At 41.5% G+C, this 16,759-nt stretch overlaps 1 protein-coding gene across 4 annotated transcripts in view; it reads left to right on the forward strand.

Moving 5' to 3' along the window:
* Window positions 1-16,759, forward strand: part of cpt1a2b (carnitine palmitoyltransferase 1A2b) — a 118,976-nt gene that overhangs the window by 57,500 nt on the left and 44,717 nt on the right. For all 4 annotated transcript variants that reach the window (XM_060902354.1, XM_060902353.1, XM_060902351.1 and 1 more), the window contains one exon: window positions 6,501-6,617. In XM_060902354.1, the coding sequence (XP_060758337.1) occupies window positions 6,501-6,617 (117 nt within the window). The remainder of the gene's footprint in view (window positions 1-6,500; window positions 6,618-16,759) is intronic.

Consider the following 16,759-nt stretch of genomic DNA (forward strand, 5'->3'; position numbering starts at 1 on the left):
AGATCTTCCCGGTCGTGGGATAGCTAAGCCTACTGCTGACGGAATCTGAGCGACTCTGACTAGACAGTTTGGTTGTAGTCCGTTTCTGACAGGTTAGGTGCAATTTCGATCTTTTAAAAGACGGCGAAATTTCACCTGATACTTTCACAGTTAGTAGATAATCCCAGCATATACAACATATTTTTTGGGGGTGTACAAGTTCCACGTCATAGCTTCGTGGGATTTTTTAAAAAATCGGGTCTATGGGATTTTCAATAGTCTGGCTCTCGGCTTAGGAACGCTACCACTAGGATCGCTGTGTTTCACTTTCCCTCCCTATTGCATGTAACTGAGACACGCCTCTGTTTTAAACAAACTCCGCCCTCACGTGTACAGTTGTGTTCGGAAGTCTTCAGCATAGAAGTTTTTTCTTTATTTTCTATTCTCTGTTTATCCTGTAATGATGCTGCTGGAATCTTAATTTCCCTGAGGGAACCCTCCCAAAGGGATCAATAAAGTTCTGTCTCATCTAATCAAAGAAATGCTGTAGAACAGAGATGCCTTCAAAAATAATGAAAATGACTGACTGACTTTTTTTTATATTTAAAAAACTATAAAGAGCAGTGAAGGATAATAAATGAAACCAAGTCAGTAATTGGTGTGACGAGCTTTTGCTTAAAAAAGTAATTTAGTCTTGTGTACAACGTGTGCAGTTTTCTAAAGAAATGAGCTGTACATTTTTCTGGACTCTTTGAACCCCAACTCCATTTTCGAGCCTGTCCATTAATCTCACACACATTAGTGTCATACTGCACTCAGTAAAATGAACCGGTTCTGATTCGGTGATAAGACACTTCCTGAAAGCCAACTGAAATCCATCTGAACTCCCAAGTGGTGAAACAGAAAAGTGTTTGCTCCATCATCTGGAGATTGACGTCATGGGAACCAGTGGCTGGGAGTCCAGAGAGTAACTGTCCATGCTCTCTGTGTGGGAAGGACATACTGTTTGTCCCTGTCAACTACAGAGATACTAGCCAATCGTGGGTGCCTGTGAGGTCATGTATGAGGAAGAGGGCAGATAGCGCTTTACTCAGTGTTATGCTGCCTTGTGACGCTGCAAGAGCAGCGGCTCGATGAAAAGATGCACTGGTTGGTTTGGCTTCAGGTGTCTTGGAGGAAGCACAAGTTAGAGTTTCCCTTCTCTGGTTATTTTCCGTTGTATGATTGGGCAGAGCTGGCTGGTTTCTTTTACCGTTCTGGATCTATAGACTGCTGTGACCAGGTGTCCTGGTTTGTAAGAGCTAGTGCAAATCACTGTGACTTAGTCACAGTCTCTATCTAGTATGGATATTGTTGCACATGGATGTATCCTCCAGGTCATCAACTTTAAGTTTTAGAACTTCGTTGTCGTTGGTCAGGTCTGTACGGGTGGATTCAAGTCTCTTGATTCTTGCTTGCGTATTGTTGAGTGAAGTTTCCTTTTGTTTAATGGTCTCATTGTGTAGGCCTATAGTCACTCTGTCAGCAGATAGGTGAATCGAAAGTTTGGAAAAGTTTGTCCTCTGTAATCCCTTGTTCTGCAGGTAGTTTTTGTTTGTTTGTTTTTCTTTGCCAGCTTTCCTCATTTTTTGGCTTCTATTAAAAAGGTTTGCACAGAGAATCAGATGGCACCAGACGGGTTTAGCAAAAGTTAAGTTCAGATTTCGACGGAGCTTTCCTGGTTTAGTCAAACAAGATGTCCTGAAATGTTTCATATGAGATTCAAATCACAGATTCTGAGATGAAAATAAAAATGATAGACATCCCTGAAGATTGATTCTGCTGAGGTTGGTCACACAAGATTTAGCCTGTACATGGGTTACCTCTGCCAGGAGGTAAAGACATTTCCAAATCAACACAAACTGTTTCAAGAGACAAAATCAGCACTGCTGAAACCCTGCGGTGTTTACTAGAGGGGATTGTTCATATGCACAAACCTGAGAGGTGGGTACTGAACATCAAAAGCCAAGAAAATGAGAGGGAAGATGGCGGTGTGAGTGGTCGCAGGGTTAGCCAGCTCCCCCCAGTCGGAAGGAAAAAGACATAAATATACAACTCGATGGCCTAAAGGCAAACTATGAGTAAAGGAACCTCAACAAGAAGTTGCAAGAGTAAAAATCACAAGGAGAAGAAACGTGAAACAACCTCTAAAGAAGCCAAAGCGGACTACCCCGAGGACATTAAAATGGCGAATCTCACAGAGGAGCTAAGAGATGGGCTCGCAGACATCAAAAAAGAAATAAAGGAGCTAAAAAGTGAGTTCCACAAAGACCTAACCTCGTTCAAAAGCGAGATAAAGAATGAGATTAGAAGTTTTTTTCTTTATTTTCTATTCTCTGTTTATCCTGTAATGATGCTGCTGGAATCTTAATTTCCCTGAGGGAACCCTCCCAAAGGGATCAATAAAGTTCTGTCTCATCTAATCAAAGAAATGCTGTAGAACAAAGATGCCTTCAAAAATAATGAAAATGACTGACTGACTTTTTTTTATATTTAAACTATAAAGAGCAGTGAAGGATAATAAATGAAACCAAGTCAGTAATTGGTGTGACGAGCTTTTGCTTAAAAAAGTAATTTAGTCTTGTGTACAACGTGTGCAGTTTTCTAAAGAAATGAGCTGTACGTTTTTCTGGACTCTTTGAACCCCAACTCCATTTTCGAGCCTGTCCATTAATCTCACACACATTAGTGTCATACTGCACTCAGTAAAATGAAACGGTTCTGATTCGGTGATAAGACACTTCCTGAAAGCCAACTGAAATCCATCTGAACTCCCAAGTGGTGAAACAGAAAAGTGTTTGCTCCATCATCTGGAGATTGACGTCACGGGAACCAGTGGCTGGGAGTCCAGAGAGTAACTGTCCATGCTCTCTGTGTGGGAGGGACATACTGTTTGTCCCTGTCAACTACAGAGACACTAGCCAATCGTGGGTGCCGGTGAGGTCATGTATGAGGAAGAGGGCAGATAGCGCTTTACTCAGAGTGTTATGCTGCCTTGTGACGCTGCAAGAGCAGCGGCTCGATGAAAAGATGCACTGGTTGGTTTGGCTTCAGGTGTCTTGGAGGAAGCACAAGTTAGAGTTTCCCTTCTCTGGTTATTTTCCGTTGTATGATTGGGCAGAGCTGGCTGGTGGGTGGGAACTGACCAAGATTAAATTAGGGAGGTGATTTTGTTTTGTTTGGGGTCATTCCATGCCAAATCAAGAAGAGGTTATGCTCGACCATCTCAGATTTCAATGAAATTTGGAGGGCTCAGAGATACTATTAAAAGAAGTTAATCCCCAAAACTTGAGCTTCCTATCACCAATAGTTTCAGAGATACAGGCATTTGAATTTTTTTTATTTTTTTGTTTTTTGCTCAAAACATACATATTTCAAAGTGCAATATAATCTTTATTATGCAAGATAGAAACCTAAAATTTTGCACAGAGAGACTCAATGTCTTGTACTACAAGCTTCAACTTAGAATTTCAGTGGTCATTGTATATTAGATGGTGATTTAACAAGGAAATTAAAAAGACAAATTTGCATTTTTAACTCATTCTGGAAGCTTGCCTGTGGCAGTAATGCTTAAACTAAGAATGTTATTCAAATCTACACAGAAATATCTACCAATTTCAGTTTTATCAAGTCTCCACTATTCCTAGTTTGTCTGTAATAGGGTTTTGAAATTCGCCGATTTCTAAAACATGCCATTTTCAGTAGCAAGAAATCCAATGTGGGATAGCAATTAGGAACTTGTACATTTTTTTTTCAGTAATCCCCAAGACCCATATTTTATATTTCCAAATTTTTGTTCTGTGTGTCTCAAGTATTTTTAAACTACAGGGGTTTAAAAAATCCATCTTCACCAAATTCAAATTTTTTATATATTTTCATATAACTGATATTTGAGGGTTAATAAATGCTTCAGTAAGGCTCAAGTAGGTTAGGAGACATGTTTCTTCCTCAATTTTAAATAAAATTTCAATTAATGCTCAGTATTAATTATTTGTAAATTGATTTTAATCTAAGACTTTGTAACATTAGCAATCAATGACCAGCTATTGTGTACCAGTCAACAGCCAGCCTTATCAATATCAACACAGCACAATAGGTGACCTTTGATACCAGAACAGGTGGCTCATATCTTATAGTTTTAGAGTCTGTAAACTGCATACTTGTTCAGATAACATTATATTGCTTGGATTATATTAAATGCATTGTAATCCAGAGCACTGAGAAAATTTACCAATGTTATTAACTGAATGTGTTTCTTTGCAAGGATTGGATATTTTGAATAGTTGACTAGGGAATTTAATTGTAGTTGCTTTCAATTTGAGATCAGTATAAATGAGTTTGTTCTTAGACATCTAGAAATGGCTGAACTTCCTCCCTGTTCTATAGGAATTGGACTAAAGAAAGATTCTGACTGCCATAAACTAACATACAACAGAAATTGTAAGTTAAATACACTCTCTCAGTATAGTTTGGAGCAAATTTCATTAATTGAACAGAGAACTGAACTTGAGAACATTTCAAGCACAGACACAGTATGTCTGCATCATGAGAAACTGTTTCTGATGAAATATGAAGAGCTACAGAAAAGTTGTTGTGATCCATATGAAAGGCACCAGAAAAAAGTTAAAACAGAATTACGTTCAATTCTTCCTGAAACAGCAGATTCACTTTCAAAACTGATAAATAAAAATATTAAACCTGGACAAAAATTGTGTTCTAAATGTTCACAGAGAGTGACAGAACATTTAAGCCAAGCAGATTCAGCAGGTTCTACAGAATCAGAACAAGAGAGCATGTGTGTAGATGTGGATCCAACATACACTGGTGAGGTAGCTGAATCACTTGACAAAAGCCTTGTGTCAATTGGTTGCTCTCCACTGAAAATTGCCAAGTATAGCCACAAACAGAAAGCTGCATATGGCAAAGCAAAGCTGCAATGAGTAGAAGAAACTTTACGTTCTAAAATGAAATTTTATTAATTAATGAAATTTGCTCCAAACTATACTGAGAGAGTGTATTTAACTTACAATTTCTGTTGTATGTTAGTTTATGGCAGTCAGAATCTTTCTTTAGTCCAATTCCTATAGAACAGGGAGGAAGTTCAGCCATTTCTAGATGTCTAAGAACAAACTCATTTATACTGATCTCAAATTGAAAGCAACTACAATTAAATTCCCTAATCAACTATTCAAAATATCCAATCCTTGCAAAGAAACACATTCAGTTACTAACATTGGTACATTTTCTCAGTGCTCTGGATTACAATGCATTTAATATAATCCAAGCAATATAATGTTATCTGAACAAGTATGCAGTTTACAGACTCTAAAACTATAAGATATGAGCCACCTGTTCTGGTATCAAAGGTCACCTATTGTGCTGTGTTGATATTGATAAGGCTGGCTGTTGACTGGTACACAATAGCTGGTCATTGATTGCCAATGTTACAAAGTCTTAGATTAAAATCAATTTACAAATAATTAATACTGAGCATTAATTGAAATTTTATTTAAAATTGAGGAAGAAACATGTCTCCTAACCTACTTGAGCCTTATTGAAGCATTTATTAACCCTCAAATATCAGTTATATGAAAATATATAAAAAATTCGAATTTGGTGAAGATGGATTTTTTAAACCCCTGTAGTTTAAAAATACTTGAGAGACACAGAACAAAAATTTGGAAATATAAAATATGGTCTTGGGGATTACTGAAAAAAATGTACAAGTTCCTAACTGCTATCCCACATTGGATTTCTTGCTACTGAAAATGGAATGTTTTAGAAATCGGCGAATTTCAAAACCCTATTACAGACAAACTAGGAATAGTGGAGACTTGATAAAACTGAAATTGGTAGATATTTCTGTGTAGATTTGAATAACATTCTTAGTTTAAGCATTACTGCCACAGGCAAGCTTCCAGAATGAGTTAAAAATGCAAATTTGTCTTTTTAATTTCCTTGTTAAAATCACCATCTAATATACAATGACCATTGAAATTCTAAGTTGAAGCTTGTAGTACAAGACATTGAGTCTCTCTGTGCAAAATTTTAGGTTTCTATCTTGCATAATAAAGATTATATTGCGCTTTGAAACATGTATGTTTTGAGCAAAAAACAAAAAATTCAAATGCCTGTATCTCTGAAACTATTGGTGATAGGAAGCTCAAATTTTGGGGATTAACTTCTTTTAATAGTATCTCTGAGCCCTCCAAATTTCATTGAAATCTGAGATGGTTGAGCATAAATTTGTCAGATATTTGGTGATTTGGCATGGAATGACCCTTTTGTTTTTTCCCTCAAAAAAAAAAAAGTGACTGCTTTCTCCAGAGTCCAAGACTGGAAAGGTGTTGATCAGGTGGAGAGATCTGTAAAAGTCAATTTTATCAACAATCAAATATTGTGTGTGTGTGTGTGTGTGTACCGGTATGTGTGTGTGTATTGAGAGGATTGACCTGTTTTTCCCCCACCCCCTTCTCTGTCAGTTCACTTTGGCCACAGATGCGTTTCAGTTGGGTTATGACACAGATGGAAACTGTCGAGGTGAAGTGCAGCGCTCTCTACCTCCTCCTCAACGCCTCGGCTGGGACATACCACCAGAGGTTAGAGACACACACATGCACTCATGTAGGCTTTCGATTGCCATGGTCTCACATTTCAGTGTGGTTTTATACTGGAAAGTACCAAAGATAAAGTGCTAAAGTGCAAACGCACACTCTTAAAGCCAAACAGTCATAATCGCAGCAAGTTCCCTGATGTGGCCCTCACACATTTAAATTAAAAATAAAGTTATGATATTTCTAAAAACGGACTTCCTTGGGCGTGGCCATTTGCACCGAAACCAGACCAGATATCTGCTTGTGACGGAGCTTTCCCACTCACACCGTTTACCTCAGTGACACAGAACCATCAAATAAAGGCTTCTAATTCTAAAAAATTTTTTCCTAATTTCCCCTCAGGGATTAACAAAGTATCCAAAGACCTGTCCGGCTGCTGTGTCTGGGATTTAGAGATCTGATGTGTGTAAACTTGGCCAAGTGCATGTGACAGATTACTGTCTGGTTCTGGAAGAGTCTGAATTATGAGCATTCTGCCGTGAAGTGGTCTTCGCAAACCACCTTGTGCCTGCCGAAATGAAATTTCTCCACAGTGTGACCAGCGCTGACAAAACGGCCATTTTGCTGCTTGTTCAAGTAAAATCCTCTGTTGGATTGGGGAGGGCAAAAAACTGTTTCCCTTTGCGACATTCAGGATTATTTTTACACCCAAACACTTGACACTCTGCATCTTCAGGGTTGATTCCGAAGCGATGTATCCACTCGATCTCAGCCTCGGTAGTCATGTGACGTGGAAGTGACGTCACAATCTTGGATTCTGTCGTGTAATTTATACTCAGAGTGCGATATTTGAACCTCAGAGAGAATGAGATGTCAGTGTCCAGAGACATTTGTTTATTTTTTAGAATAAAATCTGTACACAGTATACAGGTACAAACATGACGTGAACACTCGAACCTGTCCTGTATGGAGATTGTAAAGGAGTTTGTTTTTGGGTTTGTTTGGCTTTGATAACGGGGTAACAAGCAGCACCCCATCAAAAAATCTCGAATCGCTTATTGACTTCACACCACAAGATGCTCCACTGATGCACAGCATTACTGTTTATTTAACGACTTTTAACATGTCTAGTGCTGTTTGATTTTCTTAGTATTGAGCTGTAGAAGAGTCATGATATATAATTTCATAATAATAATTTATCCAGTGTCTGAGTGGGTTCCCCCCCCCCCCCCCAATCACTGCTGCATCTGGCTTTATTTATCTGGATCATTAGGAATAAATTTAAATCTATATTTAAATTTTTGTTAATAGAAATAAGTTGGATACTAATGAAAAACAAGTTCAGAGTTTTAAAATAAGTCACATTACGCATAATTACTTGACTCTACACAGTTACAGAAATCAGAGTCTGACCCATGTCTGTAGGGTTCTGTAATAAATCCAAATTAAATGTTCCCCTCAATGAGTTTATCGTTCTATTATTGCGGCTCTTGAGGAGAACAGGATGTGATAATTGAATGAATTCCCTCTTCACTCTAGTCACATTATTGATGCCAAGGCCAAAGGTCGTACATGACCGCTGCCTTTTTTTTTTTTCAGTTTTTCACGCGATAGTTCTTCTTCAGTCTGAACTGCGTTTCAGTTTGCGTGTCTGTGTTTGGGACATTGCTCCAGGATGTGTTCCCTCAGCACTGATTCTGCAGGTTCTCCTTATTGCTGTGTTTGTGTAGTAGTTATTTGTAGACGCCCCATGTCCTGGGCAAGACTTTAAACTGCATCCGATGGTGAAGCCCTGGTCCGGGAGTTCCAGGGTTTCGGGGAGAATGTCACTACCCTCTAGTCGCCACTGTCCTAGGGCACCCATGGGCAAGGTGCATTACCCATAAGCCTCTCACGTCAGGGTTATGATGCTGCTGCCGCTGTGGTGTAGATTCTTATCAGGATTAAGTGGGTGGGGGTGAGCCCCTCAGCAACGCTCACTGCTATCGTTGTGGTCAGGCATTTAGACCAAAAGGATAGGGGAAAGGCCCCCGATCAATGCCTAGTCCTGGGTGCAGCAGAGGTTTTCTCCGAAAGCGCACCACAGCTGCAGCCTGTCTTTTTTTCCCGGCATCTCAACTATGTCTTGCCTCGGATCCAGAAAGTCTAAAGGCCAACTTTGGTTCCGGTTTGTGCGCCCAGTGCCGTTTACATGCACACGCTGCTAAATGGATGACACTTCAGGGATTACAGACCATGCTACCGCATACGAGGTTTTAACCGATGTGCTGCACCGGCACCAGTGAGAAGTGAGCAAAGTCCAGACGCTACCGTGTGCAGGGTAGCCAATGTGTCGTCTCACCTGGCGACAGCAAGAAGTGCACAAAGACCAGATTACCGAAGAGCTCAGCATGGCCAAACTACTCTCAAGTTCACGTTTTGGAATGTAAGAACTTTGGACCATGACAAGGATCGTCCTGAGTGTCGCACTGCTTTTATTGCCAACGAACTGAAGCGACTGAACATTGATGTGGCTCCCCTCAGCGAGACAAGGTTCCCTGATGATGAAGGCCAACTGTGTGAAGGTAATGCTGGATACACCTTCTTTTGGAAGGGGCTCCCTAAATCAGACCGCCACGTACACTGGGTTGGTTTTGGGATACGTACAAAACTGATTGGAAACTTGAAGCTGCCTACAGGCATTAGCAAACAACTTTATGGTCACGTGACTTGAACTGGCATGCAAGTGGTATATGACGGTTATTAGCGCCTGTGCTCCAACACTTGATGCAGACGATGAGATCAAGGAAGCCTTCTACACTGCACTGGATCAACTCCCCACAGATACACCAGCTGCTGATAACTTGGTACTACCTGGCGACTTTAATGCCCATGTTGGACAGGATAGACATTTGTGGTCTCCCACAGGATCAAATGGAATGGGTAAGATAAACTTGAACGAACACCTGCTACTTACTATATACACAGAGCATAGTTTAATCATCACCAACACTTAATTTCGCGTGAAAGATTGGCACAGGGGTACATGGCGACATCCGTGCTCATGCCATTGGCACATCATTGACTATGTAATTACTAGGCAGAAAGACAGACAGTGTATGATGGACACATGTGCAGTTACTGGTAGCGATAGCTGCTTTACTGATCACCTCATGGTTAAGTTTTGTTTTCAGGCTGAAATTTCAGAAGAAGATCCAACAGCAACCCAGTCTCAAACTTAATGTAGAAGCCCTCAACCAGCCTGCAGTTAAACAAGATTTTCAGGCATCACTAAATAATAAACTCCTTGCCCTAGAGGAGGAGAAACCTGTTGATACTACATGGAACGCTCTCAAAAATGCTATTTCAATGCTTGCTCTGAGACAATTGGACCAAAGGGGGGTGGGGGGAAACACCAAGACTGGTTTGACTATAATGACGAAGAACTTGTCAAACTCGTTAGTCAATATCGAGCTGCCTTTATCAACTGTCGACGACATCCAAAGTCACGCTCCCGCAGGCAGGAACTCACCAATGCAAAATCCGATCTACAGAGATGCACTAGAGAACTCAAGAATCAATGGTGATGGGTAAAAGCAGCTGAACTACAAGAGCTTGCAGATAATCAAAAGAACCATGCTTTTTTTTTTCTTTTTTTTTTGGCAACAACCAAGATGGTTTATGGTCCTAGCACTCATGGGCCGACTCCTCTTAGGACCTCCACCAATTAACTTGTTAAGGACCCTGACTCTGTTAGGTTGTGCTGGAGAGAACATTTTAGCAACCTGCTGAACCACGCTGCTCAGGTGGATCCAAATACACTGGATGAACTTGAACAGCACCCTGTCAGACACGAACTAGCCGTATCTCCATCCCTTGAGGAAGTTGAAAAAGCCCTGAAGTCTTTGGTAATGCTTTGGGACCTGACAGTATATTCCTGCTGAAGTGATCAAATTGGGTGGAACTTAACTCACTGAGCATCTTTTTTCGCTCATTCAGAGGTTCTGGACAGAAGAACAAATCCCCTCACCTCAGAGACGCCCTAATCGTGACTTTGTTCAAGAAGGATGATAAACCTTCCTGCAGTAAATATTGTTGTATCTCACTTCTGATGGGTACTTCATACCTGCTTTTAACATACTTCCTCAGGCCTAGAAATTCATGTATTTTTTTTCACCAGCCAGCCGGACTAGTTCCCTTCCAAAGTAACTCGCCAAACAGAAAATCATCTCGCCAAAATTTGTTCATGTATGAATTTTACTTCTGTCAAAAATAACGCAAAAGAGAGTCGTTACCATTGTTCATGACTAATGTGCATTTATTTCAAGACCCGAGTATTTTGATACAGTTGTTAAATACATAAATGAGAACAACACAGAGCACCATAATTTAATAACAAATAATAATATATTGGAAAACTTGGCAACTTGGTGTATGAGTATTGAAAACAAATATACTTACTATCATGACTATAGCACCCAAAATATGCCCAACATGCTTTCTGTATTTAACCATTTATGAGAGAGAAAGCATTAGCAGCTTCATATTGACGAGGAATCAACTTGAAAAAAATTAATTATTCCATAAAAATCGTATCACAGCCGAGGCCGACCCTGCTCCCACGTTTGCTTATAAGTCCTTTGTCGTTTCTCCTTCTCGTACGCTTTATCGGCGGCCTTTTTCTCCTCTTCAGACCGAGGTCGCTTTGTCCCCGTCTCTGGCGGTTTCTGTACACCTTTCAGAAAATTCCACATCGCAACGTAGCTTTGGCAGATGTAAATGTAAACAACAAAAACCACACGTGTTTAAATGGGCGATAATGTGGCCACATCTATTGAATTTGATAACGTGATGTGGCAGCGGGGGTGTGGCCAAGCGGCGGTCTGTGAATGGAGGGCGGAGTCAGGGAAGGTATGTGGTGGAATCATTGCACCTGATGGGGATTAACCTGTTTGTGTGTCTTCCCCAGTGACCGCGCCCTTTAAAAGGAGAGGAGAGCAGAGAAAGGGAGCTCTCTCTCCCCAACCAGAACACGTGTGCGCGCGTGCGCGGCTGGGAAGTGATAAAAGGCTGAAAAGGTAGCGATAAATAGTTCATTGAGAACTCAGTTCTGGCCTGCCGTGCTTCTGTGCTCCACCCACCTGGTCCAGTACTACACGTGATTACCGCGATGTTCAACGAGATGCGTTATATCCATGCGCAGTAGTGAAAAAAACTACAGCCTGACTCGTACACGATATGATTCGGAATTCTTTGGTAGTTTCCTTCCTGCTGATAAACACATCGATTAACACATACACGGCACGCGCTTAATATGTGGCAGCTTTAGTTGACGGTGTGTCTGAATCTTCACTTCATTTTTTTTTTTTTTTTCAACTAGCCAGCCGGGCTGGCTAGTGACAGGAATTACCCGCCAAATGACTAAGTCGCCTCGGGCGACCGGACCACCGCGAATTTCAAGCCCTATTCCTACACATACAATCCACAGCGCATGCGCATTCTGTTCTACGCACTTCCTGGTTTCCGAGTTGTTTGTGGCGAGTCTTTTTTCCGCGAGTGTTGGCATTAATCACTAGTCTTTTTATTTTTTCTCCAAGTAGTTTTCCAGTATCCTCTTCATTTATTCTTGTACTTTCGCTTTCCTTTTTATACTTTCCACTTTCGTTTTCCGTTTCCCCCCCGCCTTTTTTCTCGGAAGAACGCCAAGACCGGAAGCTTTCTTTTTTCTCCTCCTGCATAAAGACCATGAGCGGAGGCCATCCACATCAGATCTGCTTTCATACCAACAGATCTTCGATTAAGGTACGTGAATCTTTTCATCATGGCACACCTTCAGCTTGTTCAGTGTGCTGAGTGCAGGATGTTTAGTCATTCTTCCTCCGTTGCTAGTGATGGCTTTATTTGTGATAAGTGCAGATTAGTTAGCTCTCTGACAGGAGAAGATTGCAGTCCTAGAAGCACGTATCCAGGCTTTAGAGAAGGCCAGTGAGAATGAGAACAGTGTAGTTTCTGTAGGGGAAAGTCTGGATGCCCTAGGCGGACTTAGTAATCCCCCAACTCTGGCATTGGAGCCCTTACAGCGGGGCGAATGGGTGATGACTCGGCGGCATAAGCGTAGAGCCAAAGCTACCGCTGAAGCTCGCCCACGGGAGCACCACTCCTCTCCGCTTCACGTGTCGGACAGGTTTGCTCTCCTTAGTGATCAAGTCAAGTTTATTTGTGTAGCACTTTTAACAATAAACATTGTCGCAAAGCAGCTTTACAGAATTTGAACGACTTAAAATATGAGCTAATTTTACCCCTAATCTATCCCCAACGAGCACGCCTGTGGCGACAGTGGCCAGGAAAAACTCCCTCAGATGGCATGAGGAAGAAACCTTGAGAAGAACCAGACTCTAAAGGGAACCCATCCCCATCCGGGCAACAACAGACAACATGACTATAACATTAACAGTCCTAACAAAGTCAGCTTTGTTGATGCTATAAACCCCCCCACAGACAGAAACCCGAGCGCAAAACTGTTCACGACAACCACAGTCCCAAAGTGAGCAAGTCAACTGCAGTCCCCAGTCACAAAAGCATCACTGTAAGAGTCCAGAGCGTCCTCCAGGCGCAACCCCCAACTGTCCACATGGGGCCGTCCTCCACAGGAGCGATGCAATGAGACTCCAACCAGACACAGGGCACCAGGATGGATCAGGCAGGTCCGAGGAGCAGAAGAGGTTCAGCACCTCGATCCCAGGACCGACATGTAACTTAGAGGGACAGATTTGGAGGGGGACGGGGGGGAGAAGAAGAGAGAGAAAACACAGGTTGTTAGGTATGCCCAATATCACCTGAATAAGTAGGAACAGTATACATATTGCACTGAGTACAAGCAGGGACTCTGGCAAAACTAACTATGACAGCATAACTAAAAGGGGAGAGCCAGAAGGTAACACAGGCATGAGGGGCCCCGGGACATAAAGCAGCAGCCACTACACTACACTACACTAGTTTCTCCGCGTCATGTAGTGACATTAAATTTCTTATCTTAGCAATATTTCTGAGATGAAAGAAAATTATCCGGGTAACGTTATCAATGTGAGTTTCGAATGAGAGACTGGGGTCAATGATCACTCTGAGGTCTTTTTACTGCTGCACGTGAAGAAACAGAAAGGCCATCCAGAGTTACTGTGGAATCAGAAAACTTACTTCTAGCTGTATGTGGTCTGAGTACAAGTACTTCAGTCTTGTCAGAGTGAAGCAAAAGGAAAGCAGAAGGTGCTCTTAGTGATGCACCCGCTGAGAAATCTGAAAGAGCTCTGGTTATAGGGGACTCTATCATACGGCACTTGAAATTAGCTTGGCCTTTAGGGGCACCAGCAGCTTCAGTCAGGTGTATACCAGGAGCCAGGGTGCCGGACATAGCAGGTAATCTTAGGGTCCTAGGCAAGCACAGGTTCTCAAAGATAGTTATCCATGCAGGAGCTAATGATATACGCCTTCGTCAGTCTGAGGTTACTAAGAGTAACTTTGCAGAGGTGTTTAAATTAGCGAAGGCAATGTCCGATGCTGTAGTATGCTCTGGCCCCATCCCAGTGCGGCATGGCGATGTAGCTTACAGCAGGTTATGGTCGCTGAACTGCTGGTTGTCCAGGTGGTGCTCTGAAAAGAGTGTGGACTTTATAGATAATTGGGCTAATTTTGAGGGCACTGCTAGATCACAATGTGTCCAGATGACAGGGTCCTCATCAACATTTTTGAGGGTTTCAAAGGGGGTACCACAAGGGTCGGTGTTGGGGCCCATTTTGTTTTCAATCTATATAAATGATCTTTGCAATGATTTGTCAGATGCCTTGTATCATTTTTATGCAGATGACACAATAATTTGTTTTGCATCATCTGTTGTGCAAGCTTTCACTCTTTTACAGTCGGCCTTTGATGTTGTTCAGGCCCATCTGCAAAGGCTGAAGCTGGTTTTGAACACTGATAAGACGAAGGTCATGCTGTTTTCCAGGGCTTCTGTGCTGTCAAAAAATCTCCCCGTTTTAACTTGCCAGGGTACAGCCACTGAGCTGGTCTCGTCCTATAAGTACCTGGGTTTCCATGTTGATGAACGTTTAACTTTCAAGTACCATATTTCAAGTTTAGTTTCTAAACTTAGGGTAAAATTGGGCTTTTACTTTAGGAATAGATCTTGCTTCTCTCTTGGAGTCAGGAAACGCCTTGTGTCACCAACCTTTCTTCCACTGCTTGATTATGGTGATGTAACTGGTGCATGCATCTGCAGTACATGTTTGCGTTCTCTGGATACTGTGCATCATTGTGCTCTGAGGTTTGTCACTGGATGCAAGAATCTGACCCATCATTGCACTTTGTCCAAAAACGCTGAATGGTCATCCCTGTCTTTTTAGAAGATTCACTCATTGGTTGACTTTATAAGGCTCTACTTGGTATGGTCCCATCCTATCTCAGAAGTTACCTTGTTAGGAATCATGGACATTATAGCCTATGATCCACTGGCTTTTTTATTCTGACTGTCCTTTGTGTCTTCACAGAACTGGGGGAAAAGGCATTTCGCTTTGCTGCTCCCACTGCATGGAACTTTCTGCAAGATGAATTAAAATTGTCGGATTTGATTCCCCTTGATAGCTTTGTTTGAATTCTTAAAACTAAGGAACTCGAAAGCATTGGGCTTTGTCACTGTTTTTAATTCAGATGTTAAAATGTGTTACAGATGTTAATCTCTCTGATATTTTTATGCCTCCGCAAGGTGCAGGAGGCATTATGTTCTCGGGTTGTCCGTCTGTCCATGCATGCGTGCGTCCGTCCCGAAACCTTGTGAACGCGATATCTCAAAGGCTAATGAAAGTAATTTCACCAAACTTTCACCATTTGTGCATTTGGGGACAAAGATAAACTGATTAGATTTTGAGATCAAAAGGTCTAAGGTCAAGGTCACTGTGAGGTCAAATGTCTGTCCGAAAACCTTGTGAACACAATATCTCCAAGGCTAATGCAAGTAATTTCACCAGGTCGAGATTACTGTGAGGTCAAATGTCCATCCCCAAATCACAACTTAAGGTGTGTAGTCTACCGGGCGGAGGCGTCCCCATCGACGCCGTTGGCGTCGAGTTCTATCTAGTTATTTATTGTATGATTTGTTATTTGTATTATTGTTTGTATTATAAAATCTGCTGCCTCTTGGCCAGGTCGCTTTTGAAAAAGAGATTTTATATCTCTAAGCTTTACCTGGTTAAATAAAGGTTAAATAAATGAAATAAAACAGGATCATGTCTTGCAGTGTTTAACAGGGTTCTGGACAGATGTCGAGGGTCTTCAACACTCCTCCATGCACAACAGTTTATGTCCTGTGATCTCCAGGATGTATAATTGAGAATTGTTTGAAAATCTTTAGTACTGGAAACACACTTCCATACCTTTTGTTGTTATTGTGACTCTGAACAAAGCAGATGTTATTGAAACCACTACCCATCATACAATCTTTAACGCCGCCCGTCATACGCTCTTTAATGTCCGTCGTATGGTCTATACCGCCTCCCGTTGTACGTTCTATACTGCCACCCATCATACGGTCTGTACTGCCGCCTGTCGTACCGACTATACCTTCAGCCATCGTGCAGTCTATAGCTGGCCATCATACAGTCTATACTGCTGATTGTACAGCCATTTATTCGTCCATTTAGTAGTCATAGACACTATAACTAGTCGGTATAGACGATATTTAGGACCATTAGTCCATTTTAGTAGTTTTCTAGTTCTTTCTTTGTATTCTATTTGGTTGGTCAATTATCTTTAGGGACACGTTAAATTGGCAGGTAACTAACAGATTTCCGACAGTGAATGTACTTATGTTGTATGATACGATCTGCAGTCTGTCGAGACGATGATGACCATTCTGTGTTAGTATCTAGGCCCTGATCATACGCATCCATTTGAGCCTGTCATTAACTGACTATCATTATTTATTTCTGTGGACTTGATGAACATGTTCAGAGAACGTGTGTGTTGTTTTGTTTTTCTCTTCAAGACAGCGACTGTGTTCCACAGACATTCATCGGTTCCTGATGTGGTGTAATTTTTGATTTGGTTAAGTGGAGTAATACCCATTGTTTCTGCTGATGCATGTACTATAAGCTGTTGATGGGGAAACCACTGACCTGAATTATTGTGCGTGTGTGGAATGTAGTAACATGCTGAAGTGT

Source organism: Neoarius graeffei, chromosome 20, assembly GCF_027579695.1.
Source record: "Neoarius graeffei isolate fNeoGra1 chromosome 20, fNeoGra1.pri, whole genome shotgun sequence".
Classification (NCBI taxonomy): domain Eukaryota; kingdom Metazoa; phylum Chordata; class Actinopteri; order Siluriformes; family Ariidae; genus Neoarius; species Neoarius graeffei.